The 27,480-nt window shown below is 47.7% G+C and overlaps 2 protein-coding genes and 1 pseudogene across 5 annotated transcripts; all 3 read left to right on the plus strand.

Moving 5' to 3' along the window:
• Positions 1 to 808: 808 nt before the first annotated feature.
• DNAJC5G (DnaJ heat shock protein family (Hsp40) member C5 gamma) lies at positions 809 to 4,422 on the plus strand. 3 transcript variants are annotated; one of them, XM_077152410.1, is made up of 7 exons: positions 809 to 967; positions 1,533 to 1,585; positions 1,791 to 1,906; positions 2,195 to 2,408; positions 2,588 to 2,747; positions 3,193 to 3,263; positions 3,566 to 4,422. In XM_077152410.1, the coding sequence occupies exons 3-6, from the start codon at positions 1,794 to 1,796 to the stop codon at positions 3,243 to 3,245; spliced, it is 540 nt and encodes a 179-aa protein (XP_077008525.1). In that variant the 5' UTR covers positions 809 to 967; positions 1,533 to 1,585; positions 1,791 to 1,793; the 3' UTR covers positions 3,246 to 3,263; positions 3,566 to 4,422. The 3 variants fall into 3 exon arrangements, with proteins under 3 accessions (XP_077008525.1, XP_077008526.1, XP_077008524.1); XM_077152411.1 differs by lacking the exons at positions 1,533 to 1,585; positions 3,566 to 4,422 and adding an exon at positions 3,432 to 3,557 and having other exon boundaries at positions 819 to 967; XM_077152409.1 differs by lacking the exon at positions 1,533 to 1,585 and having other exon boundaries at positions 825 to 967.
• A 650-nt stretch (positions 4,423 to 5,072) lies between these two features.
• On the plus strand, positions 5,073 to 27,330 carry TRIM54 (tripartite motif containing 54). Of its 2 annotated transcripts, none has more exons than XM_077152413.1 (9): positions 5,073 to 5,803; positions 23,156 to 23,328; positions 24,023 to 24,194; positions 25,331 to 25,426; positions 25,942 to 26,175; positions 26,435 to 26,457; positions 26,583 to 26,707; positions 26,812 to 26,904; positions 27,199 to 27,330. In XM_077152413.1, exons 1-9 carry the CDS (start codon positions 5,636 to 5,638, stop codon positions 27,207 to 27,209), a joined length of 1,095 nt encoding a protein of 364 aa, XP_077008528.1. In that variant the 5' UTR covers positions 5,073 to 5,635; the 3' UTR covers positions 27,210 to 27,330. The 2 variants fall into 2 exon arrangements, with proteins under 2 accessions (XP_077008528.1, XP_077008527.1); XM_077152412.1 differs by lacking the exon at positions 5,073 to 5,803 and adding an exon at positions 20,907 to 21,170.
• Positions 15,899 to 16,964, plus strand: LOC143676688 (solute carrier family 35 member E3 pseudogene; annotated as a pseudogene).
• Positions 27,331 to 27,480: the final 150 nt, after the last annotated feature.

Below are 27,480 nucleotides of genomic sequence, written 5' to 3' on the forward strand. Positions count from 1 at the left end.
AGTGGTGCAGACACCTTCTCCCCTAGATCACAGGAAGTGAGACTAGCTAGAGACAGGTGCTCTCAGGCCCTGCAGGCAGGGTTGAAAATCGGTATTTTTAGTATCTTTCTGGGAAAAAAGCAAGTAATATGGAGCAAGAACCTCTAAAACTTCATTTTGATCCCAATGATTCCACTCTGAGGAAAACAAGATTTTTTCAAAGATTTATACATAAGGGTTTCATCATAAGTAGCATAAATAACTACAGCTGGTAGTATAAATAGCTATGAAATAATTAGAAACAACTTAATTATCCAACCTGGATTCTATAATTAAATGATTGTATACCCTCATGATGGCATAGCATTCACACGAAGTTTCTGAAAGAGTGAATTTTGGAAAGGCTCAAGATAGAGTTTTTAAGGAATGTGCCAACTAATAATTACGCTATAATAGGATAAATACTTTAACAGAACAGGGAGGGTGCAACTGGAGGCTTAAGGAAGGATTCTCAGATATATCGACCTTGGAGGTGGGTCTTGAAGGATGTGTAGGAGTTTCCAGGCGGAAGGGAAAGAAAGGACCGAGTGAAGAGCCCTGGATGCTGAGAAATGAGGCCGGGAGGTTGGCACACCTCTTGAGAAGGGCCGCGGCCGCGGAGGGCGTCCTCCGTCTGGGAGCGAGTCCCCGGGCCCTGGCCCGACGAGGGTGGGGAACGTCTTACGCTGGACACGAAGGGCCGCCCCTGCGGGCCGCCCGCCAGCCAGGAAGCCGGAAACAAGGCTGAGCTTCCCGGGACCCGGGGCCCGCCGCGAGCGAAAGGAGTCCCAGGGTGACGCGCACTCCCGGAGGGTCCCTCCGCGGCCGCCACGGCGGAGCGTAGGGGGCGCAGCGCGCACGCGCAGTCGGCCGCTGCGGCCCGGTGTGAGGTTTCACACCCGGGAGGATGGGGAGTGGGTGTGGCCTCCCCGGCTGAGAGCAGCTCCAGGTAAAGGCCTGGCCTGGGAGGGGCGCCGGCAGCCCTGTGGCTACGGAGCCCGAGGGGACTTGGGGAGCCTGGGCGGTTCCTTCGGAGCCCAGAGCTTGTTGTCTTGGTTACCTGGGCCTTATGGGGCCCTGCTCCGGTTCCCTCTCCGGTCCGCCGCGACAGCAATCCCTTTCTGCCTCCTACTTCCTCCCTTGAGCCGTCCCCTCTTTCCTCCGCTGCCGGGTCTCAGAAAGGCAGAGGCAGGATGCCCTTGGATTGAGAGGGGAAGGCGAGGGGAAGCCGAAAGTCTCCTGGTCCAGCTGCAGGCACTGCCCTCTGGCCTGGCTTTGGACTTCTGACATGTCTTAGGCAGTATAGTGTTTGGTCTGAATTGTTTCTCTTTTGGTAGTTGTCGATCTTCTCCGTTCTTGGCCAAAACTGCTCCGGCACTGAGGCCACCCTAGTCTCCCAAAACCCAACAATGAACTTGGACAGGCCCAGGGCTGTTTACTGAAAGCCCAAGGAGCTCTGGGCAAAATCGAACTCTTTCCATGACTTAGACCTCTCCTTGCCCACACCTCCCTAGGATGTGGGATGTCTGGAGGTGCCGGCAGCTGAAGGACTCTGGGAAATGTGCGGGTAGGATATGTCTTCTTTAAATTTTTGAATATGAATGCGTTTTCTGGACACCTGCACTCTCCTGCCAGCCTCAGAGCCCACTCACTGTTGTCTTATACTTGCCCCTTTGCGCTCATTACCTGCCAAGCCCTTGAGTCTCGTTCATGTTCACTCCTTTGTGGCTTTCTGAGTGAAAGCTCTCACAGATGTTTCTTTTCTGGCCCAGATCATGTCTCATTTGGATGAAGCGTCCCGCCGACTCTCCAAAAGTGGGACAAGCCTCTATGCAGTGCTGGAGCTTAAGAAGGGTGCCTCACCTGAAGATGTCAAAAAGGCCTACAGGTGCAGACCTCAGCCCCTTCTTGAACCCTAATGTCCCCCCTTAAACCCTTTTTTCTCTCTCTCTTGCTTTCTGACCCATTTTTAAATCCCCAAGCCCTCACTTTGGGGCCACCAGCTCTTCAGTGTGGCATGAGAAGGAATTTAGACTGGTTGCTGGCCTCCATCCTTTGTCCCACACCTCATACATTCCCTCTGCACTGTCTAGAGAGCTCTTCCTGTAATTCCTCCTAACCTTTCTCCCCAGTCATTTCCCATCCCCCCCACCCCTTATGGGTATTGCCTGGCTAGGAAACTGGCCTTGAAGTATCATCCAGACAAGAACCCAGGGGATCCTTATGCAGCAGAAATATTTAAAGAGATCAACACAGCTCATGCCATACTGAGTGACCCGAAGAAGCGGAAGATCTACGACCGGCGTGGCTCGCTGGGAATATATGTATATGACCACTTTGGCGAAGATGGCGTCAGATACTATTTTCTGATGAATAGTTGTTGGTTCAAGGTACACAACTTCTGCCTAGTTTCTTAAGGACAGGGAAGGAGGACCTGCGGGCCTTCCTCTCCTAGGGCAAATGCTCTGTCCATCTCATTTTCTGGGCACCAGGAGGATTGAGGGAGGGAAGCTTGAGTGGGTACATGGATGGAACTGTTGGGCTGAGGCCATTCTCTCCCACCTTCCAGACCCTTGTCCTCCTGTGTGCCCTCCTCACTTGTTGTTGCTTCTGCTGCTGCTGCTGCTTTTGCTGCGGGGCACTGAAGCCACCGCCTGAGGAGGTCACGAAGAAAAATTACCAACAGAACGTCCGGAAGCAGCCTATGAGAACCGGAGGCAGCAGTCCAGGTCAGATCTGGATTAGGAATGAAAGAGATAGTCAGGGGCCGCCCTAACTATGGACGGCTCGAGTCTGGTATTGGGGCAAAGTGAAGAAAGAGAAGCAAGTACTTTCTGCTTTCTGAGGGCTTGTGCCCTAGGTTGACAGGTTGAAATATGGTCTTGTCGTCCCCTGATGGCCAAGCTAAAGCAGGGGGTGGGAAGGCAGGCCTAGAAAAGGCAGTAGATGAGAGAGTGAAGGGATACAGCTTATTGCAGTAATTCAAGAGGGAAATGAAATGTTTGAGATTATCCCCACCCAAAATAGCCTTCAAGACTGTGGATTGAGGGAGGGTCACACACCAGTGCCACCTAGTGGTGCTGGTGAGGAAGTGCTCGATAACAGTTTTCACACCAGTTGCCTAAAAAGTTGTTGCTAGATGTTCAAATATTTGTTTTTCAAATCCCCTCATAGAATCCAGAGTTCATTTCAAAGGAGAAGATGATTCTGATGATGAAGATTATTAATGGATAAAGAAGAGTGAGGTATGAAAACTGAAAGGCCAAGGTAATTTCAAAGATAAGAAAGGACTATAGACTAACTCCCCACAAGTCATTAGTGGAAAGTTTGTTATAGTATTGACTACAGGCCCTTATCACCTTACCTAGGGGGTCTGCTTTAAATTCAGGGTGATCATTCCTTCTGGTTAATAGGGCGCCAACCACTTCTGCCTCTTGGTGCTGACCCAGCGAGTGTGCCTTCTCCCCAGTCCACTGCACACGTTGAAGAAAAGAGCAGGTAGCCCCTGTCCTGACACTGACCCTGATTTGACCTCTCTTCTTGTAAGAACCCGAGTTCCAGAAGCTTTGATGATGTCCATCCCAATGAGGACACCGCCCTGCCCTGATGGTGCTGCTGACACTGGCCTCCGTCCCCCAGCTACTCTTCTCTTTTACTCCAGCCCCAATTTTAATCTGTCAGAGATCTGCCCTTAGGAGGTCTCTGGCTGTGGTGGCAGACTGCTCCTGAGGATTCTTTTTCCTGTGCCTTCCTTGCGATTTGAACCAGTGCTAGCCGGTAGAGTCCCTGCATCATTTGTGATCGCTCCACCCAGGCCCTGCTGACTGAGCAGGGTGGCCCCTGTCCCTGGAGGTGCTGCACCAGCTAACCCTCCTTTTTTGCAACTGTGTGTACCAGGACTCCTAGCGCAGCCTCTGCCCTCAGCCCCTCCACCCTCCTGGGACTGCTTCACCCTCACCCGGCACCCATGGCCCTGGCATTGCTGACCATGTTCTCATGAAACAACTCGGAAGCGGGATGAGTGGAGGGGTCGTCATCCCACAAGCCCCTCTGGACTTCAGCCACCAGCACAGCATCTGTTCACATTGCGCCCTAGGGTTGAGTGATGTTCCTGTATCAGTCAGTGCCTGCTCGCCTCGGTCCTTTCTCCCACCTCACAGGCAGGTTGGTCACCATGGATTTCGTTCTAAAAGCTGGGGTGTGAGACATGTGACAGGGAAAGGCTTGGATGTATACAGACCTTTTCCCCATCCATGCCTCCTTATTCTGCCTGTTTGGGATTCCCTCCACACCATTTTATTTCCCATGCACCCAGGTCAGAGCCTGGTGACTCCTCAAACTTCTCTCCCCGAATTGGAAGAAGGGCTAAGAAACATGTCAGTAAATAAAAGAACTTCTGTCCAATCCCAGTGCGTATGTTGGGCCCAGAAAATAAGAGACAATTTTGCCTGGGATAGAGAAAAAGAACTGTGGGAGAAAAAGGTGAGGGCCAGTGCTCCCATCTGGGATTGGAGTCCAGGACAACTGCCCAGTTGGACCAGAAGTTCCCTGGGGCCTCGTGATAATGTACTTTGTCAGGGCTCTAAAATTTCCCTGGGGACTAATTCCCTTGGTGCCCAAAATAGGTCCCTGGCATTCAGGTCTGTTCTGCCCAGCTCAGCTTTTCCCAATTTCCTATCAAATTTAAAAGACCTTGGAGTGGCTCCGGTGGTGTGTTCACAGATCACAGCCCCACAGTTACACAGGCACGTGCTCGTAGGAAGTCCCGGCCCTGCCCGGCAGCTCCTCTTCCTGGGATAGTAGAAGAGAGGCTGAGCACCAACTAAAGTGTATCGGCCAAGAGCCTGTCTCTAGTCTGGTGGCCCTGAACTGATTCGCAGAGGAGGTGGGACAGGGTCACTAGCTGAGCCCGGGGGGGAGGAAGTTGTCGCTGGCTCTGTAGTTCTGGCAGTGTCTCCTCCTACCTTGAGCCATGGGTGGCGCCTCCCACACAGACTGATTGAGATTCCGGGTCACTAGCGGGGGGGGGGGGGCTCGGTGGAGCCTTTTGAGTGAGAGTGAGTGGGAGACTGCCACTCCTGCTGACCCGCCTGCACCCTGGCCAGTGAGGCTCACCTCTGCTCCTGCTCAGGGGCGTCAGCCGCTCTGCAGTGAGTCAGGGTCACTCACTCAATGACAGCTGTGGCTCGCCTTACAGGAGCTAAATTGGGAGTTGGAATGTCCCACAGATACCCCTGGTCTCCCCACCCCCACGTTAAAAATAATCTCCTTCTTGGGGAGCGAGGGACAAACAGTGCTGCCCACAGAGCGAACAAGAAAGAGTAGTTTAGGGAACGAAAGAAGGATTTTCCAGAGACAGGGCCATCCAGAGAGGGAGGAAGAGATAAAACTACGTGTGCCTGACCGGGGTAGAGCAAAGGCTAGAGAGAGACGAAGAGTCTGGAGGCAGCTAAGGACAAGGCAAGTTATAAGAGGGAGGCACAGGAAGGACAGCAAAGCTATTTCAGGAGTGAGCAACAGAAGGGAACGGAAGACTCCGCAGGCTGCCTCCAGTGAAGGAGGAAGAGTCCAGAGGCAGTGAGAGCAGGCCAGGGCCGGGGCCGAGGCCAGGGCAGGGATGAACTTCACAGTAGGTTTCAAGCCGCTGCTAGGGGATGCACACAGCATGGACAACCTGGAGAAGCAGCTCATCTGCCCCATCTGCCTGGAGATGTTCTCCAAACCGGTGGTGATCCTACCCTGCCAACACAACCTGTGCCGCAAGTGCGCCAACGACATCTTCCAGGTGGGCTGCGGGGGTGGGGACAGGTGAAGAAACTTGGGCTTGTATGAGGCTTCTCTCATCAGGTTGGAGTGGAGTGCTCAGAAGGTGAGGGAGGTGGGAGGCTCAGGGAGGTGGGTGGTGGGTATCGTGGCTGAGGAGCAGAAGAAGAGCCAGGGTCCTAGCAGATCCCCAAGTAAGCGTGAGTCAGCAGCCTGCACTGCAAACTGGCAAGCACAGCCTGTGCATGGACAGCAGCTGGAATGCTAGTGGCTAAAGGGAAAGGAGCGCAGAAGGAGGGGCTTCCACACCAGGCTTGGAAACAGCCAGCCCTAGACTCTGCATTCCCATTTGGAGCTTCAGATTTTGAGAATGATTTGGAAAGTCTGGAGAAAAGATCAATGACATAATGAAACAGTAAAAAGTAAACCCTGTGAAAAAAAAGTCCATGATGACAAGGAAACTGTGATGAGAGCAGAGTTCCTCTTACCCATCTTTTTGGGGGCAGTTAGGTTATCTGGGGCAGGAGGCAGGGAATTCCCACCCCATTACATGCATGGCCTGTGTCTCACTCAGATTGTCAGATTGTTCAGGAGAAGAGGCCTGCCAGCTATAGGTTTTGAAGCCATTTAACCTGAGCTGAGGGAAGCAGAGAAGACATTTTATGTCCCAGAACTGCAACTGGTTTGGGTTTACTTGTGGTCAGGGAGCAGGGCAAACCTTAATCAAATTCACAGATACCACTTTGGTCATTGGTTTCAAAAAGGAAAGTGGCATCCACCAGAATGGTTTATAACCGGGCTTGCTTTCTTGCCCTGCGCTAATGATGGAGGTTCTAGTAAGCTATAAAATTGAACAAAAATCACGGAGAGTGCAAGGGAAAGGTGTAGATGTCTTGCAAATGAAATAAAACTGAAAAGGCCAGAGCTGGCTTTGCATGTATGTTAGTGCTGAGACATGGTGTGAAGGATTCTTCTTCCGTATTGGAAATTAGGAGGAAATGTTTTGAACATAAGTTTTAACTTAACCAGGAAAATGCTTCCCTTTCCAGGGGTGGCTGCATTTGGAGGAAAAGAGGGGGCTGGTGAGGTCTGGGCCTCCCGAGGCTGTGCCCCAAGGCCTGCCTGCCCTGGCCCAGCCATTCACCGCCATCCTCACTTACTCCTGAGCACTCTCGTCCCTGCCACCTTCCCTTCAAGGCCCACTCCCATCTCAGCCACTCTTGCAACTCTTTGGTTTCTCGGAGCCAGCAGGCCTAGCTGTGAGGACTGCTCACCACAGCCACACCTGGTCCACCACGTTGGTTTTTCCCTTGGTTTCCCTGAACATCCTTCGGGTGAGATGCCTAGGAATTTGCCGTCATTTCTCATGAATTTATACTGGAGCATCCCCTTGTAGGAACCTGAGATACAGAAGAGCATAGAGGTTTTGAAGGGTAGGTAATGCGCCCCATAGAAAAGCAGCTGGAAGGTTACAATGCAGGGTACACAGCACAGTCAGGCCGAGGAACCTGGGAGCAGGTCCCGCACACGGCAGCTGGAAGATGTCTGAGTGGCCTCCTTTGTTGGGTTCCAGGAAGTTCTGGAAGACTGACATGGCCTAGAGATACCTGGGGATGGTTTGGGTTTGGATCGAACTCTGTGCAGAATATTTGGAAGGCAGCATGACTCCCAGGGTTCTGGAAGGTTCTTCTGGACCTGGAGTAATAGGTGTCTTTATTTTATTTATTTATTTTTCTTTTTAATTTTTTGTTTTGTTTTTCTTTCTTTTTATTATTAATGGGTGTCTTTTATAGAGCAGAGCACCCTGAAGCCCTCCAAGGAGGGAAGCGTGAACATCTTATTTCTTTGCTGCTTTTTTTGGGAGGCCCTGGTGGGCGGCTGACCCAGTTCTTCAGCTACACTTATGTATATACATCCCAGCACATCCCCTTCTAAAAGATGAGCATATTTAGTTTTTTTTTCACACATTGCCTCCACATTTTGACAACTCTAGGCATAATCAGATTGTCTGTTTTCTAAGTACAGGGACAAGAATAAGACTTTCAGTTCCTCTATCTTAAAACCACTTAGGAAGAAACCCCTTAGAGCATTGCCTAGAAAGTTAACAGGACTTGTTTTAAAAGTGGCACTGCTATATCATAATTTTTTAACAGCAATGTATACCCGTATATCTTTTTTCCAAACAATATCGGAGTTTATAACATGAAAAGTGAATCTTTCACTCACTTCAAACCCTCCGTTCCCTTCTCCAGATAGAGCTGTCCTTCCCAAAATTTATGGTTCGGTACATGTTTGCATACACACACTCTTACACATACATATGCATATTTATATGTAAAGTCATGCATATTTAAACACACGCAGATATCGAAACACAAAAAGGACCGTACTGGATTCCTTGTACTCTTCCCGGCTTTGTTCACCTCAGCTCTCTTGGCGATTGTCCCATACCCACTCATTCAGAGCCGCGTGTTCCTTTTTAATGGCTCTATAGTATTCTACCGTTACGGTAGAACCACAGTCTATTTAACCAGTCTCCCAAAACATTTAGAGGTTTCTGGTGTTCTTGCTGTCCTAAAAATTGCTGTGACAGAAGCAAACAGGAATTTGGGGGAATTGTGTATTTATAAGATCAGGTGAACCAGAGAGCCAGGAAGCAAAATTTGAAAAGCTAAAAACACTTCATCGAAAATAGCGAACCGTATTATAGGGATTGGGAGGAAATCACCCATACTCTACCTCCCACAGCGCAACTCTTTTTTGCACATTGCTTTCAAGTCCTTGTCCCCATACATTCATTTTTTTACATAGTTGCCATCATAATTTCACTAGTTTTCCTTCGCGCTGTAATAACCTTTCTCTGAATTTGGGCAGAATGAAATACCAAACACCACATTACCCCCTTAAACTTCTCCTTCCCTGCCTTCCCACACTTGCACCCACGCAACTACCAAGAATTTTGACTAGAAGAAAACTGTCAGTGTGGGAATTTGACACAAACAGCTTCCCATGTCCTTCTGTATTTGTAAACTCCATTCTCTCCTAAGCTACTTTAAAGCAAGCCTGCAGTTTATTTTTATAGCTGTCTCCACTTCACTGTGGGCACTTGTTTATGAGCTGCAACCTGTTTAACAACCAGGACGTCTCAGAAGACGGTGATTCAGGAAGAGTTTTTCTAGAGACTGACAGTTTGGGGGGCCTTAGAGAGGTGAGAATGTCTTGTCACCTCCCCTCTAAAAGAAGAACCAAAGGGCAGTCCCAAGGGATGACCTCTGTTTCACGCTACCCTGATTTCTACTTTTTTTTGCCTGTTAATTGGTATGAACCCCTGTCGTCGGGCACGGGCCTGCCAGTGAGAAGCCTCCGTAGCCTCCACAGCCACTTCCACCTCTTACCCAGGCCCCGGTGCCTTCCCAGACCAACCTTGGGCGGGTCCCTTGGCAAGAAATTGGTTCATTGCATTGAAACTGACAATGTTTCAATTGCATTAACCTTGCATCAAGGTTAGGAATCTTACTTGATCTCCAGGGAAGAAGCCTGGTTTAGTGGTGAAAAAACAAATAAACCCTGTCCTGAGGTTTAGCATTGCTGGGTGTAGGTGCCAGTTTCTTTGCCAGTCTGTCACATTATCTAAGACAGGCTCCTCATTCACCGCCACCAGCCTGTTTACACATCTGCGAGGTGGAGGGTCTTTTAAACTGATCTTGGCATCCCCTGTAATTCTAACAATCTTATTTCACACATTCAAGAAATATTGCTCTAGATTTCCATGTTGAAGGGCTTCCCGCTCGGTTGTAGGTGTCCTACCTTGACCCCCTCCTGCAGAGCAGTCCGCCTTCCGCAGGCTCTGTGCTGAGTGCTGTCAGCTTCACTGCCCTGCCACTCAAAGTCCCTCTGCCACCCACAACTCAGCTTTTGACCCACACCTGGATTCTTCGGCAGTGCTTCAACTTTTCTTCGCATTTCTGCTCTTCTGTGCCATGTTTCCCTTGGTTTCCTGCCCAGGAGTGTTCTGAGCCCCTGGCTCAGAGGACGTGCATGGTCCACCATCCACTACTGAGCCCCCCCTCACCCCAAATTAACATCTCCTTGGATGGCCAGAGAAGAGGGAAAATATTCTGCGATAGTACGGATTTGATAGCTTAACTGCATTTACAGAGCATCTTTCTAGAGGGAACGTTTCTACCAGATGCTTTGGGACGTTACACGGGAAATAGAAGGCCCCATTCAGCATGTGTGCCACCCGAAAAGCCTCACATGTAACTTGAAAGTGAGCCCCATTTCTTTATTCTGTCCCATTTTATCCTTCCCAGGGAAGAGAGAACAGCTAGCTACCCACGCCCCATGGTTCTGCGTGGTCGTTTATATTTAGGGCCTAGATTAGGATTGTTAACCAGCCTTGGTATTTGCACAGTGCTTTGTAATTTATGGAGCGCCTGCACATACACAATTCCATTTGAGTTTGATAGAATGGATATTATCTCCATTTTACAGGGAACACAGAAAACAGCAGTTATAGCTGTGCAAACAAAGGACAGAGTCAGGACATAAATCCAGGCATCCTGTTTCCTAGGGTGATGGAATTTCCTCTCCACATCACATCATTGGCACAGGAAATTTTACTTTATGGGGCTGGCTCCCTTGTGTCAATGTAAGATTTGATTTAAGGAAAGAACAAAGGCATGTATGTGTATAATGGAGCCAATAAGTTTCTTCATCTTAAAATAGAAAGATAAACAGATGCAGACGATCTGATTTTACCAAGTGAGTAAGCCAGACGGGAACTCTTCAGCGGATGTAGAGTCAGCTATGGAGGTGTGCTGAGGAGCGTGCCTTTTACACTTTAGGGGATGAAACCGCTATTTGTGATTAGTATAACAAGGGCAGGAAGTAATCTCTTTTTTGTGCCATGCTCCCCTTTGTCTGTTGTGACACAGGGTCCTATGGACCTTTCTAGAGACAGTGTTTTAAAAGCTTAAAGTATAACACACATATTTGTAAAGGAAACCAGTTGTACTAGATACAGCATGCATTCTCAATGAGAGTGATATTGCTTCCAACAGAGGGCAAAAATTGGTTCTTGGGAAGGGGCAAAATTTTTTTTACTCTTTTTATGTATAAAGCATAGATATGTATATATATGTGTACTGTATATGTTGATGAATATATATAGTATACTTAGGGCATTAAAACATATAAGTATACTTATGGCATTAAATTTTTTTTCTAATTAGTGAAGTTATGGGTTTACAGAAAAATGATGTATAAAATGTGAGTTCCCATGTACCACCTTGTTATTAACCCCTTGCATTAGTGTGATGATGGCATTAAATTTAAATGGGGAGGGGGCAGAAACTAGGGGAAAATATCTAAAAGGGCTCTTAGAGGGAACAATGATGAAAAAGCTTGAGAAACACTGGAATATAGTTATTGGAATAGTTAAGACATTTGATAGAATAAAATATGTGCTTCTCGATGAACACATTAAATAATGAGGTCTGGCAGGGGGTCTAATTACTGTAATTTAGAAATAGCAGTAGCATAAATGATTTTCTTTTTTGAGATTTCAGCAACAGCTGTGATGTGGTATGAAAGTACTGTCAGTAACTGTCATGGTTATTGCTTTATCTACTGTGCTTTGTTGCCCACATTCAGAATTGAGGAAAATGCTCAGTTCCTGCCAGAAGTGGGTGAAAATAAAGATGTAATTTTTTCCCACACAAGTTCATAGACCCCTGAATTCTGTTCATATATCTTTTGAGGTTCGTGGCCCAGGCTAAGTACTCCTGCGTTGGAGGCACTAGTGGCTCCCCAAACCCCTTGTCTGGAAACTCCAGAAGCGTCTTCGAGTCCCTCCTCTCGCTGCCACCCTACATCAGAGTCACCGGCGGGTCTCATGCTGAGGCCAGGCCCGTGACTTGCATGGATTCTTGCACGTGTGTTGCTGTTGATCTCTGCCCTTAGCCTCTTTCTCCCCTCTTGCTACCCAGACTACCTCTGTTAGGTTAACGTTCACTTTCCTTTTACCTCTGATCCTAACCCTTGGATTGGAAGCCCGTATGATAAGACCCACCTGCCTTGCTTGTCCCCTCCTCCCGTGTGCACCTCGCTTTCAAGTCCCTCTAGCCTTCTGAAGCTTTCCTTCCGACCCGCTGCCCGCTGCCACCTGTCCACCCGGATTTCAAGGCCCCTCCCTGGTATCGACATAGTTCCTTACGGTTCTCTTAAGGAACGTTTTTTTTGCTCTTTGGCTGGTGCTTTTTTCTGACACTCTAGTGCCCCCTTTTCATTCAGTCACAATTGAGCATTGCACTTCTAAAAAGCAAAGTTTGTTTTTTTCCAAACCTAAACATCCATGTAGAAAATTTGGAAAATATTTTAAAAAGAAGAAATAAACTACCCAGCATTCCCCACCCCAATAGTAATTATTGAAAGTACATTTGATTTTGATTTTGATTCACTTTATAAAATAATTCATGGTCTATATAGAAAAATTTGTGAAATGTAGATGTATACAAAGAAGAAAATGTTTAAATCACCCATAAATCCCCTCATTCATTACAAAATTTAAATGTTACTCTCTACGTAGAATTTATATCCTGCTTTTTACATCTAAAAGTATAAGTGTCTTCCCATGTTAAATGCTCGTTATTACAGATGGTTTTAGCTTTACATTCTATTTCACTGTAGCATGATTCATTTAACCTTTCTTCTGCTTTTAGATACCCAGGCTGTTTTCAGTCTGAAAAAGGAATTTTTATTGTCTAATTACAAATATAATACAGGTATATTCTCTAAAACTCAAATCTCATATGTATACATATTGTAAAATGTATAAATCCCCCATAATCCCACTTCCTGAGACAAATACTGGCAACAGTTTGTTGTTTGTCCTGCCATTTTTTCTCTAACATATAGTAAGTAACACACACATATGTTACAAAAATGGGTTTATATTGAGTAGAATTACTTTTTCCACATAAAGATTTATTAATGTTTTCCCATGACAGTGCATGCTCTCTACCTCATTCCTTTTAACAGATAAAGAGTATTCTATTAAAAGGATTACCATTACTTACTTCATCATTCTATTAGTGGACAGTGTCTTAGTTTCCAGGCCACTATGACAAATACCGTGCCATGGGTTGGCTTAACAACAGGAATTTATTTACTCGCATTTTCAGAGGCCAGAAGGTTTGCTTCCTCTCTGGGTCCGTAGCGTGCTCACTGGTCAGCAGTCCCTAGCTTCCTTGGTTTTCCCATCATATGGCCATGTCCTCTCCTTTCTCTTCTGGGTTCCACTGACTCTTACCTTCTGCTTCTCCACGTGGCTTCTTCTCATAAAGCTTCCAGCAATAGGATTAAGGCCCAACCTCATTCACTTGGACTGCACCGTAACGAAAACTAACACCTTCCAAAGGTCCTATTTACAAGGGGTTCCCACTTACAGGAATGGATTAAGATAAAAAGCCTGTTTTTTTTATTAGGGCACATAATTCAACCTACCACAGATAAGTTGCTTCCATTTTATCCCATTGGATCCAGTGTTTGGGTGAACATCTTTCTGCATGAATCTTTGTGTGTAAACCTTTGTAGTTTGAATTGTTTCCTTGACATAGCTTCCAAAGTGGAACTTCTAGGTCAAAGTATATGAACATTTCTATAGCTCTTGGTATTGTTTATTCACTCCTAATTTTATGTTCTCACTGTGAGGGTATCAGTTTCACTGAGCAATTAGCACTTTTGGTCATCTGCCTTATCATAGTTATACTCATTCCCGATCCAAATTCCACCAGCCTTCTTTGTAGAAATGGAAAAGCCGCTCATCAAATGTATATGGAAGGGTGAGGGGCCCCTAGTAGCCAAAACCAATGGTGAGCTCTGTGAGGATGTAGGCTATTTTTTTTTTTTTTTTTTTTGCTTTCTAATTTTTAAAAAAATACCAAAAACAGGGTGGGCCATGGTGGCTCAGCAGGTAAGAATGCTTGCCTGCCATGCCCAAGGACCCAGGTTTGATACCCGGTGCCTGCCCATGTAAAAAATAATAATAAATTAATTAATTAAAAAATAAAAATACAAAAAATACCAAAAACACCAAATGCAACCATTCTTAACTTTTGATCATTCCATTCTACATATATAATCAGTAATTCACAATATCATTACATAGTTGCATATTCATCATCATGATCATTTCTTGGAACATTTGCATCTATTCAGAAAAAGAAATAAAAAGACCTCAGAAAAAAATTCATACCCACCATACCCCTTACCCCTCCCTTTCATTGATCACTAGCATTTTCAAACTAAATCTATTTTAACATTTGTTCCCCCTATTATTTATTTTTATTCCATATGTTTTATTCGTCTGTTGATAAGGTAGATAAGAGGAGCATCAGACACAAGGTTTTCACAATCACACAGTCACATTGTGAAAGCTATATCAGTATACAATCATCTTCAAGAAACATAGCTATGGAACACAGCTATACATTTTCAGGCAGTTCCCTTCAGCCTCTCCATTACATCTTGGATAACAAGGTGATATCTATTTAATGTGTAAGAATAACCTCCAGGATAACCTCTCGACTCTGTTTGGAATCTCTCAGCCATTGACACTTTATTTTTTCTCATTTTGCTCTTTCCCATTTTGGTTGAGAATGTTTTCTCAATCCCTTGATGCTGAGTCTCAGCTCATTCTAGGATTTCTGTCCCACGTTGCCAGGAAGGTCCACACCCCGGGAGTCATGTCCCACGTAGACAGGAAGAGGGTGGTGAGTTTGCTTGTTGTGTTGGCTGGAGAGAGAGGCCACATCTGAGCAACAAGAGAGGTTCTCTTGGGGGTGACACTTAGACCTAATTTTAAGTAGGCTTGACCTGTCCTTTGTGGGGTTAAGTTTCATATGAACAAACCCCAAGATTGGGGGCTCAGCCTATAGCTTTGATTGTCCGCACTGCTTGTGAAAATATCAAGAATTCAACTTGGGGAAGTTGAATTTTCCCCTGTTCTCACCATTCCCTGAAGGGGACTTTGCAAATACTTTTAATTCACTGTTCAAATCACTGGGATTTATCAGGGCATCACTGTGGTCAAACCAACAAAATTTCATGTCCTACTCAAGGTGAGGATGTAGACTTTATTACTCATATTCGTATTTCCTATCACAGAAGGCTCTTTAAAAACATTTCTTGAATTTAATATTTAAATTTAACAAATAACAATACCAGATATAAACAAAAGTCACATACAAGTTGTGGATTGCGGAATGAAGCTACATAATTAATCAAGACAGAGAGAGAGGAATTCACCTACTGAAATATACTGGGGCTTTTTCAGGGAGATAGGATTTAGGAACTGCTTACATCAGCAGGAGGAGGTGTTCCTGGGACAGGGAGGCAGAGGCACAAACAGAAGAAGTAAGATGACAGAAGTAAGAAGTCAAAATCAAACAAAGATACAACAAAGCTCCTAGAGCTAATGAACAAATTCACCAATGTACCTGAGTACAAGATCAACTCACAATATAGGAGCACAATATAGAATCAGCGTTTCTATATTCTAGTACTGAACAATCTGAAAAGAAAATCAAGAAAAAAATTCTATTTATCATAGCAACTAAAAAAATCAAATATCTGGGAATAAATCTAACCAAGGTTGTAAAGGACTTATACACAGAAAGCTACAAAACATCGCTAAAAGAAATCAAAGAAAACCAAAATAAATAGAAGGACATTCTGTGTTGATGGATTGGAACTCTGACTACTGTCAAGATGTCAACCCTACCCAAAATGATTTACAGATTCAACTCAATCCCAATCAAAATTCCACCAGCCTTCTCTGCATAAATGGAGAAGCCACTCATCAAATTTATATGGAAGCGTAAGAGGCCCGGAACAGCCAAAACCATCTTGAAAAAGAACGAAGTTGGAGGACTTACACTTTCTGATCATAGAACTTATTATAGGTCCCGACCCATTCCATGGGAGCAGCGGAGCATGTGTGCACAGCTGTTGCATCAGCTTCCCTGGGAACCCAAAGGGTGGGTGCTTCACCCCAGTCTGGCAGTGAGGCCAGCAGCTACGAAGAGGCAGCAGACAAGGGGAAGGGCAGCAGAAGATGGGCCAGGTGCCCCTCTTGGAGGCTGGAGAGCACGGGCTCTGCAGGGGTCACCACTGAGCAGGGGGCTGGGGTCACAGCATTGGTGGTGGACCAAGTATAGGATAACAGGCCGTCACCACCGGGCTCCTGCTCAACCTGCTGTGGTTCATCTACATCATGTTCCTCAACAAATGGCTCTGTGTCCACCAAGGCTTCCCAGCAGGAGCTTCGCCCTCATATACTTTGTGGTCACCTGACTGGGCTTGTATCTGCCTGAGGCTGACAGCATTGCTCCCAAAAGTCTGCTGCCCTCCAAGCTCCTCTTCCTGACCCTGAGCTTCTGTGTCTTCATGGGTTTCACCAACCTCTTTCTGCAGAGTGGCTCCCCAAGCACCTATCACCTGGCCAAGGCTAGGACCGCTGATCATAGCTATCCAGAGGCTCTGCTACAAGAAAACATTCTCCAGCAGAATATAGCTCAACCCAGTGGATAGGAACCCAACGGCATGAATTGCAAGTACACGCCATTGCAGCTGCTGTACTTCCAGGCACCGATGTTGCTGTCTGTCCTACTGGTCACTGTGCCTTCTTCAAGTCCCTGTTTGGAGAAGGAGGACTGTTTGGCCCCTGGTCAGTTTCTGTTTTGCTGCTGTCGTGGTGAATTTATCAATTTACTGTATCGTTGGGAACACTTCACCTGCCATCTACAACTTGGACACTTCAGTTCCGCATTACTCTTATTTGGAGGCTATATTTTATTGAAGGATCTGCTTTCAATTAACCAGGGTCTTGGCATTTTATGTACTTTATTTCACATTCTCACCTCTGCCCATTTTAAACTCAGTGAACAGGAAGGAATTAAAAGTAAAGTGGTATAATGTTTTTAATCGGGTTTTTGTGGAGAAAAGAAAGTTACCCCTAGAAGATAAAAAATAGTAAGTTGTGCAGATTACTTTCAAAGAAGCAAAAATGTTTGTAGTCACAACTCATTGAATGATGGTTTGCAAGAAGTAACACAAGGAAAATTTATACATAAACATGATTTCCTTTTTTGAGTACCTTTTTCAAAAACAACCTAATTCTCTAGAACAAAAATAGTTCATGCTTTTTTTGGAGGGAGGGGTGGGGTGGGGGTATGTGAATGGCACAGGACTCAAACCTGGGTCTCCTGCATGACAGGTGAGCATTCTACCACCGAGCCATCCATGCACCCCTCATGATTCTTTTTAAGGCCATTATATGAAGTCTATAGGATGGGTTGATAATACCAAATCAAGTATATGAAAATTAAAGTTTTATAATAATGACAAAGAAATTTGTATTACTGTACAACAAATGTGTTGTGGCTTTTAAATGTTCAGATTCTTTTAAGGAAACATACATAAGACTCCTCTAGTTGTTAGTAGATGGTTTTCCTATATGAATTCTATTATAGTTTTGGTTAGACTGTTCTGGTCTCCAAAATGCCTTCTCCACACCTTCGCGCAGGTACACCCCTGCCCCAAGGCAACCCTCCATCTTTCACTTTGGTGGGTCTCAGCATCTCTTCCACCCTTCCCCATAGTGGGGTCCTAGGCGGCGAATGTCAGGGACCTCACATTTGTATAGTTTAGTGCTTTATAGTTTACAAGGGGGTATCCCAGCATTCTCCCATCTACTCTTCTCAATGAGAAACCTGGGCTGTAGATAAAGCAGAGACCAATAGCCTCTTTTAAAGATGGAGAAACGGTGACTAGTATCTTCATCTCTTGACTGCTAGCCTCACGCCTTTTTCCACTGCCTGGGTTTGGACAACCAGCTCCTCTTTGGTCACTGCAGTGTCCTCCTCCTAACGGAGCTCCCTGGCTCTCACCTACCTTCAGTGTATCCTCCTCACATAACTTTTCTAAAATGGATACTCGATTACATCATTCCTTCTGCTTAAAGCTCCTAAATGGCTTCTCATGCCCCTACGAGCAGAGTCCAGACTCTGGAGAGAGGTACACCAGGCCCTCAGGCGCTCTCCTTCCCCATTCCACTGCCTACACGCTCCCGCCAGCACCCAGCACCGCTCAGTCCTCCGGACATGGCCAATCCAGATTCACTTGTAGGCTTTTGCTGACCCCCTTCCTTTGACCTGACACACTCTTTCCTCCTTCCCTGTCCCTTTACCGGGCTCACCCTTAGTCATCCTTCAGAATTAGCAGAGACATTACTAATCCCCAAACTTCCCTCCCCCCTTAACTGCTCAGTTAGGTGCCTACAACAGGTCTTTGGGTGGCTGCCTGGTTCTCCACCATTCCCTTCAGAGGCTGTGCCCAAACCCATGCCCTTCTTTTGGAGCTGTGCTCTTCTCCCTTCCCTGGTGGGAGCTGCTGTCTTTGACTCGAGCCTCAATTTTTTTTTTTAATATATTTTTATTGAGAAATCTTTACACACATACAGTCCATACATGGTGTACAATCAGGTGGCTCACAATATCATCACACAGTTGTGTATTCATCATGATGATAATTTTTTAGAACATTTGCATCACTCCAGAAAAAGAAAAAGGAAAATAACTCATACATACCACACCCTTACCCCTCCCCATCACTGACCAATAGTATTTCCATCTATCCAATTTCTTTTACCCTTTCTCCTCCCTATTATTTATTTATACTTTTTTTAAAATCTGTCCATACCCTGGATAAAAGAGGCATCAGACACAAGGTTCTCACAACCACACAGTCACACTGTAAAAGCTACATCTTTATATGATCATCTTCAAGAATCAAGGCTACTGGAACACAACTCAACACTTTCCAGTACTTCCCTCCAGCCACTCCAATACACCATAAACTAAAAAAGGATATCTATATAATGCATAAGAAAAACCTCCAGGATAACCTCTCAATCCTGTTTGAAATCTCTCAGCCACTGAAACTTTATTATGTCTCATTTCTCTCTTCCCCCTTTTGGTCAAGAAGGCTTTCTCAATCCCTTGATTCTGGGTCCCGGCTCATCCTGGAAGTTCTGTCCCTCATTGCCAGGGAGATTTACACCCCAGGGAGTCATGTCCCACATAGAGAGGGGAAGGCAGTGAGTTCACCTGCCAAGTTGGCTTAGAGAGAGAGGACACATCTGAGGAACAAAAGAGGTTCTTGGGTGGTGACTATTAGGCCTTAGTTTATTTTTTTTTCACATTCATCATCATGATCATTTCTTAGAACATTTGCATCAATTCAGAAAAAGAAATAAAAAGACAACAGAAAAAAATTCATGCATACCATACCCCTTACCCCTCCCTTTCATTGATCACTAGCATTTCAATCTACTAAATTTATTTTAACATTTGTTCCCCCTATTATTTATTTTTATCCCATATGTTTTACTCATCTGTTGATAAGGTAGATAAAAGACGGATCAGACACAGGTTTTCACAATCACACAGTCACACTGTGAAAGCTATATCATTATTCAATCATCTTCCAGAAACACGGCTACTGGAACACAGCTCTACACTTTCAGGCAGTTCCCTCCAGCCTCACCATTACATCTTGACTAACAAGGTGATATCTATTTAATGTGTAAGAGTAACTTCCAAAATAACCTCTCGACTCTGTTTGGAATCTCTCAGCCATTGACACTTTATTTTGTCTCATTTCGCTCTTCCCCCTTTTGGTTGAGAAGCTTTTCTCAATCCCTTGAGGCTGAGTCCAACTCATTCTAGGATTTCTGTCCCACGTTGCCAGGAAGGTCCACACCCCTGGGAGTCATGTCCCACATAGACAGGGGGAGGGCAGTGAGTTTGCTTGTTGCGTTGGCTGGAGAGGAAGGCCACATGTGAGCAACAAAAGAGGTTCTCTTGGGGGTGACTCTTAGGCCTAATTTTAATTAACCTTGACCTATCCTTTGTGGGGTTAAGTTTCATATGAACAAACCCCAAGATTGGGGGCTTAGCTTATGGCTTTGGTTGTCTGCACTGCTTGTGAGAATATGAAAAAAAAATTCAACTTGGGGAAGTTGAATTTTCCCACTTTCTCACCATTCCCTGAAGGGGACTTTGCAAATACTTTTTTATTCACTGTTCAGATCACTGTGGGATTTATCAGGGCATCACTCTGGACAAACCAACAACATCTCATGCCCTACTCAAGATTCCATGTACTTATGGTGTTCAATTAAGCTGTCTACATAAGTTATATTAGGGAATTTGGCCTCATTTTAAGTAAGTTTAGCCTATCCTTTGCAGGAATAAGTTTCATAGGGGTGAACCCCAAGATCAAGGCCTAACCTATTGATTTGGTTGTCCCCACTGCTTGCGCATATATCAGAAATTCTCCAAGTGGGGAAGTTGAATATTTCCTCCTTTCTTCCCCCCAACTACGCAAGGGGACTTTGCAAATACTTCTTTATTCACTGCCGAACCACTCTGGGATTTATCGGGGCATCACATTAACCTGAGCAAGTCAACAAAACCTCACACCCTATCCATGATTCCATGTACTTAGTGTTCAACTAAACTGAACATAGGAAGTTAAATTAAGAAATGCACTACCCAAAATATAGATTTTTCACGCAATAAACATCATTCCCTTTGGTCTCACACAGAAGTTGAAGTTTTAAATAATGGATGATATCATCCTTTACCCTGTATTCTGATCTACCACAGTCCTATCCAGATTTCTTCATTCATATCTCTACTCAAAGACTGATCACTTTTTCAACTTTTTAAACAGTTCTTGCATGGGGTACTGCTGACTTTCATAGCTTCAGGGTTTTAACTCTGAGTCTCAGGTGTCATATAGATACCCGAAGTTTCTGGGAACGAGCATGCTATATACAAACAGCCAAGCCCCACTTTTGAAAGGGGAACACATGACCCAGCAGGGCCAATCATATTACTTTGCTCCATAGGTCTCAGCAGTTGGTCCAAAGTCTGAGCATCTGCCCCAAGCTGGGCCAATCAGAGTCTCCTCAGAAATTTTCAAAATTTTCAGATTGGCTGAGAGAAACCCATTCTTCTTAGAGTGGGAGAAGATGAGGCTGGGGGGATATCAGCCAGGAGTTGGTCATACCCACTGATACCCTTTCCACCACCACTTGTTGCATGGAAGGAAGTTGTGCTGTGGTTTGTTTCCAGCCCACTTTTGCAGCCAAAAGCAACCTGTGTGACAGAATAGCCTTTTTTTCTGATTCAGGGCACATTGGATTTCAAGAATCAGAAAACTGCTCACGTATGCTTAAAGAAAGAGGAGTGATCATAAGAATTTGGAGAATTTCATTTAACCTAATTGCAGGAAACACATCTAAATATGGAAAGTCACAGGTGATTACTTTCTCCATTACAATCTAAGTGTACAGGATCTTCTGGGTGTTAGGATTAGGTTCTGCTGTGACAGAAAATCCCAAACTGGCTGAAAGAAGGTAAGAATTAGTGTTTTCTCTCAAGTGTAAGTATGGGCAGGCAGACCAGGACTGCTGCTGTGACACCATGCTCATCAGAGGTCTGCTCCTTTTATCTTGCTGCCCTTCTCGGCATGTGGTACCATCTCATGGTTCAAGACAGCTGCTTCATCTCCAGCCATCCCACATTCATTCCAGCCAGCAGGAAGGAGAAAAGGGCAGGAGTAGGGTGTGTGCATTTCCATTAAAGATACTTGCACAAAGCACTTCTGCCTATACCAAATGGCCGGGAGATAGCAACATGGCAACATCTAACGAGAAAAGAGGCTTAGATGCATGGTCTTTATTCCAGGCAGTCATGTGTCTTGCTAAAATTCAAGGACTCTATTATTGAAGAAGAAAGTGGGGTGAGGGGGTGGAGATCAAGGAATGACAAGCAGTCTCTGCCTATTTTTCCTCCTGGCTTCTCTCTACATATTGGCTCTTTTCTCTTCTCTGCAGACCTGCCTTCTCTCTAAGGCTCATAGCTTCTGCCCCCCACACCGTCTACTTCCATTTGGGTGGTCATAATGTCAGCTCTTAGCCCAACTCCATAGGCCTTTTCCAGAGCTGCACTTGCTCAAGCCACTTCAGCCTCTATGTCTCAAATCCAGATTCCTAGGAGAGAATATCTGGCCTTGCTTGGCTCAGTTGATCACCCTCTCAACTCTGAGACCATCACCTGTGGCCAGGAATAGGTAGTCCTAGGCAGGGCTCTCCCTTTTAGGATGGGAGGGAGCAAGTGCTCTAAGAAGAGGGTGTACATGGGAAGAAGCGATGAGCATCTGTGGTACATCCTCCTTCGGAGCTTACCCTTGTCATGACACCCATCCTGCAAGAGGCAGTTTTCTGTTTGCTTGTCCTTAGGACAGGGATATGCATTTTGTTCATATCTTTATCTCCTGGGACCTAGCAATTACCTGGCATACTCAGTCAATATTTACAATAGAATGAATACTCCATTCTAGTCCTTTAGAGAGGTTGAATGCTTGCCCAAGTTCACATCGTGAAACAGTGTCAGGGACAGCACCAGAGCCCAGGACTCCTGGACTCCCAGCCCCTGGAAGCATTTCCCAGAATCACCCAGCTGGTTCAGCCGGACCTCTGCTTGTGCTCCCACTCAGTTCTGCAGAGAACCCACTCAGGGTCCATTTCTTATCTTAGCTCTCCTATCCAGGCCAGTTTCTCCCTATAGCTCCATGCCAGGCCCCTTTGGAGAAATCCCATCCCAACAAGGCTGTCTTAATTTCACAGCTGCTACAACAAATGCCACACAGTGGGCTGGCTTAAACAACAGGAATTTATTGGCTCACAGTTTCAGAGGCCAGAAGCCTTGCTTCCTCTCAGGTTTGGTAGCATTCTGGCTGGCTGGCAATCCTCGGGGTCCTTGGCTGTCCTGTCACATGGCATGTCCTCTCCTTTCTCTTCTGGGTTCTGTTGCCTTCCACATCTACTCCTTCACATGGCTTCCTCTTCATAAAGCCTCCAGGAAGAGGGCGAAGGCCGAACCTCATCCGTTGACCACCCCTTAACCAAAATAGCATCTTCAAAAGGCCTTGGCAATGGCTTCCCACCCATAGGAACGGGCTAAGATGAAGGACATGTTTGTTCTGGGGTATGCACCTTCTACGCCTTGGCCACAGCTAAGCTCTGGACACACAGACACTCAAGGAGCTAGAGCTGAGTAGTGAGGCAGAGTGGGAAACACGATGTCTATGGCCACCCACACTTTGTTGCTCCCAGAGGAAGCCCCAGCTGTGTAAACAGGCTGATGCCTGCCCCTCCACCCTTCCCCTCCTGCTGCAGGCCCTTGGCCTCTCCTCCAGCCTCCCCCCAATTCCCTGATGCCTCGTGCTGCCTCCCCCGCAGGCCTCCAACCCCCTGTGGCAGTCCCGGGGCTCCTCCACTGTGTCCTCGGGAGGCCGTTTCCGCTGCCCTTCCTGCAGGCACGAGGTCGTGCTGGACCGACATGGGGTCTATGGCCTGCAGAGGAATCTGCTGGTGGAGAACATCATTGACATTTACAAGCAGGAGTCCTCCCGGTGAGCTGTCAGGGGTTCCCGCCTCTCCAAGGCCTGGGGCCTGGGACACAGCCAGGGAACCCATCCAGGCCAGAAAGGGAAAACAGAAACCAGCCACCTACCCACCTCTTCAACCTCTTCAGTTTGGAGATGAGAGAATGGGTTACAGACGGGGGTGGGGAAAGCGCAGAGGTGGGGGAGCGGGGGAGTGGGGGAGTGGGGAGGGATTTACCCTGGGTGCTTTGATATGGTTACGTTGGCTCAGAATATCTACCCACAGTAGCTGATGAATTATCCACCCCGGGGACATGTGCAGATCATGGCAGGAGGGCTCCCCTGAGATTTGAGATAGTTTCCCTTGTTTCCATGACAAGTGGGTCATTCCGGTTGAAGTCTGGTTGAAAGCACCTGTGAGGTCCTTGTCAGCTCTCCACGTGGGACTTCCCTGGCCCTGGGATACAGATCATGTGAGGCTCTTCCTGGATCCTGGCCTCTTCTATTCCTCTCGCTCTTTCTATTTCCCAAACTAAGAGCCCAGTGGGAGGCACCCACCAGCCCACACAGCCCCAGTTGCAGGAGCAGAGGGTGTGGTGGTGGTGGTGGTGGGTGGTGGAAGCTGAAGAGAAGGTGCTCACAGAGCTTGACCCTCTTGGGTCTACTCCCCTCTCCCTGGCCTGGTCCCTGGCCATCTGTCCCCCTTCCCCTTCCCTTCCAGCCCCCTGCACACCAAGGCTGAGCAGCACCTCATGTGCGAGGAGCACGAAGAAGAGAAGATCAACATCTACTGCCTGAGCTGTGAGGTGCCCACCTGCTCTCTCTGCAAGGTCTTCGGTGCCCACAAGGACTGTGAGGTGGCCCCACTACCCACCATCTACAAACGCCAGAAGGTATCAGGCAGGAGAGGGACCAGGCCTCTGGGCAGTGAGGCATAGGACAGGGTCGCCTCTGATTCCACCTGGTTTTGAAGCCAGGGATATCAGGGCTCAAGCCCCAGCTCTGCCTTAACTTGGTGAGACCTGGGAGACCTGGGTCAAGTTACCTGACCTCTCTGAACCTCTGTCTTCCTCATTTGTGAAATGGGGATTAAAAAACCCACTTCTGAGTTGTTGTGAGAAGATGATTAGATAACGGGCAAAAGCCCCTAGGAACTTTGTTGGGATGGTCTTAGTACTCTCAAGTCCCTCTCATTATCCCCCAACTAGATGCTGCATAAAATGTAATTTGAAGATTGTATCGGTAGGTGCACAGGAAGCAAAGGAAACCTCCATATTCCCCGGGAGAAGAGTTGTGGGGAAGAGGAGAGAGTGAGCTGAAAACAGAACCCTGAGAGGCAAGCACAGGAAAGCAGGATTTCTTGGAGGGCAAATGCTGGTGCTATCACTGAGATAGGGAAACTGGGGCTCAACCCCCTACCAGGCAGGGGACCCGCAACTGGGACTCCCCAAATTCCCAGATTAGGCTGGAATTCCAGGAGCTAGAGTGGTCGGTTGAACCCAGGAGCTAAAGCAGTCAACCAAAGTGGACAGAATTTGCATTTTGACAGAACTATATGCAAATTCTCACTGCGGGAAAGCATCCTCAATCTAGGTCCTGGGGTTTTCCTGAGCAAGATCGATGAAATATTAGCTCACAAGTGAAGATGCACAAAGAAATGCACCACGTGAGTGAAATCAGCAGAAACAAAAATAACAGATTTAGACCTGTGAGAAATTCAGATATTGGAATTATTGAAAAATAAAAAGCCGCTATGGATACAATGTTTTTTGGAAAAAAAATGGAATTTAAAGGCCAAAATAGGCTACCAAAAATTACCATGCAGTTGAACAAAGAACTAAATGGAGCTTTTAGAAATGGAAATCTAACTGTTGAAATAAAATTTAAAAATTAACTCAAAAGGTTAATAAAATGACAGATTCCTTTGTTGCGGGGTGGGTTCCCCATTGGGAAGCCCCGGCTGGGGATGGAGGGCTGCCGTGCTAGGCCAGGCTCCCCAGCCCTCAAGGCTGCCCTGCGTGTGCGGCAGAGTGAGCTCAGCGACGGCATCGCGATGCTGGTGGCCGGCAATGACCGTGTGCAAGCAGTGATCACGCAGATGGAGGAGGTGTGCCAGACCATCGAGGTGAGCCTGAGGGGAGGGAACATGGGTCCCCCTTCTCTGGTGCCCCCGGGCTGGAGAGTTTCTGGACGCCTGGGATGTGTCTAGCCAAGCTGCTGGCTTTGAATCCCAGCGCTGCCACTTACTAACTCTGTGCCTTTGGACCAGCATGTAACTTCTCTGTGCTTTAGTTTTGTCTTTGCTACGTCTAATAGTGATATTGATAATGATCTAGTGGCTACCTCACTGGGTCTTTTTGAAAATTAAATGAGATAATGCAAGTAAAATCCAGGGCCAGGGATTCAGACGGCATTCAGTGAAGCAACTTTTTAGAATTATGTTGTTGCTGTTATTATTATTACTGTTATTATTATTATCAGCAGCCCTCGGCTGGAGTTTTGGCACTGCCACTAACAGGTCACTTTCCTTCTTGGCTCTCTGTAACTTCCACTGGGTGAGGAACGGGGTGGGGTCGGGATGCTTCCCCAGCTGTGGGGTCTCAGCCACGCCTTCCCTCGTCCTTGCTCCCGGTCCTACAGGACAACAGCCGCCGGCAGAAGCAGTTGCTAAACCAGAGGTTCGAGACTCTGTGCGCGGTGCTGGAGGAGCGCAAAGGCGAGCTGCTGCAGGCGCTGGCCCGGGAGCAGGAGGAGAAGCTGCTGCGCGTCCGCGGCCTCATCCGCCAGTACGGAGACCACCTGGAGACCTCCTCCAAGCTCGTGGAGTCCGCCATCCAGTCCATGGAGGAGCCGCAGATGGCGCTCTACCTCCAGGTGGGCCCTGGGGAGGGCGGCAGCGCGCCGGTGACCGGAGTGGGGGCCTGGGCGCCTGGAGACCCGGTTCCAGTCTGGTGTCTCACCCCTACTCACCCCCACGACCTTGGGCAAGTCACCCCGTTGGAGTCCGATTTCTCTTTCACGAAATGGGGATGTGGGTGCCCATATACCCCCCGCCCTGTGATGGGACTCAGAAATGGACTTTGCCAGGGGTTAGCAGGGTGCTTACTTTTCATCCTTCTTTTCTTCCCTGCAGCAGGCCAAGGAGCTGATCAATAAGTGAGTAGGTAGAGGGGGAAGGAACGGGAAGGGAAAGGAAGGGGCCGTGTCTGCCCGGCCGGCGCGGGAAGGGGTTGAGGCCGAGGGTGCCCGGTGGTTTCCAGCTGAGCCTCTGGCCGCTGCAGGGTCGGGGCGATGTCGAAGGTGGAGCTGGCGGGCCGGCCAGAGCCGGGCTACGAGAGCATGGAGCAGTTCAGTGTGCGCGTGGAGCACGTGGCCGAGATGCTGCGGACCATCGACTTCCAGCCCGGTGAGGGGCCTGCGAGCTGGGGGCGGCGGGCTGCGGGCGGCCAGGGCCCCGGGTGCAGCCAGAAAAGCGGGGACTCCACCTTACGGGGGCTCCTTTCCACCCAGTTGCTTCCGGGGAGGAAGAGGATGAGGAGGTGGCCCTGGACGGGGAGGAGGGCAGCGCCGGGCCAGAGGAAGAGCGGCCGGACGGGCCGGAAGGTGAGTGCGGGCCGGGGCGGGGGTACGGGGCGTCGGGCCGGGCCCCCGGGGCTGTTCCCACCTGCGGCTCCAGCGGCCCGTGGGGCCCCCACTCTTTTTACGTGCCACCCCATCCCCGCGCAGGAAAGTACATTTTCTTTCCCGCCCGCGGTTCTTCCGGGGCCTGGGGACACTAGGTTAGGTGGCTCGGGAAGGAGAAACCCCCGTGGCCGGGGAAAGGGGGCTGGGCGCGGGCTTGGGGCTGCCGCGGTCCTCGGGAGCGCCCGCCTACCGCACCTCCTTTCCCTGGCCTAGGTCCTCACTGACCCGACCCCAGTGCGGGGTCTGGCGCTCCGGGTGGCGGAGGAGCTGCGCAGGGACCACTGTGCCACCCAGCTCGGCGCCCGCCCCGGGGGGAGGGGCTCAATAAAGAGCTTCTGCCGCCCGGACCTGCGTCTCCTTTCAGCGCCCGCTCCCTCAGCCCGGCTCCGGCGGGAAGCCACCCCCGTCCCGCCGTTGCCCGAAATTGGGGTCTTTGGGGGTCCGAAGTGGAGTGTCCCCTTATTCGGCAGCTCCCTGACGAGGGCGCGGATTCGC

This window comes from Tamandua tetradactyla, chromosome 3 (assembly GCF_023851605.1).
Source record: "Tamandua tetradactyla isolate mTamTet1 chromosome 3, mTamTet1.pri, whole genome shotgun sequence".
In the NCBI taxonomy this organism is placed as follows: Eukaryota; Metazoa; Chordata; class Mammalia; order Pilosa; family Myrmecophagidae; genus Tamandua; species Tamandua tetradactyla.

Bases quoted from the DNA above. Each gene is read 5' to 3' on its own strand.
- TRIM54 (XM_077152412.1), top strand. From the start codon at position 20,952: ATGGAAGGAAGTTGTGCTGTGGTTTGTTTCCAGCCCACTTTTGCAGCC. The intron at 21,171-23,155 runs GTGATTACTTTC...CCTCCCCCGCAG, and splicing joins CTAAATATGGAAAGTCACAG to GCCTCCAACCCCCTGTGGCA. The intron at 23,329-24,022 runs GTGAGCTGTCAG...CTTCCCTTCCAG, and splicing joins TACAAGCAGGAGTCCTCCCG to CCCCCTGCACACCAAGGCTG.
- DNAJC5G (XM_077152410.1), top strand. From the start codon at position 1,794: ATGTCTCATTTGGATGAAGCGTCCCGCCGACTCTCCAAAAGTGGGACA. The intron at 2,409-2,587 runs GTACACAACTTC...CCCACCTTCCAG, and splicing joins TGAATAGTTGTTGGTTCAAG to ACCCTTGTCCTCCTGTGTGC. The intron at 2,748-3,192 runs GTCAGATCTGGA...ATCCCCTCATAG, and splicing joins AACCGGAGGCAGCAGTCCAG to AATCCAGAGTTCATTTCAAA.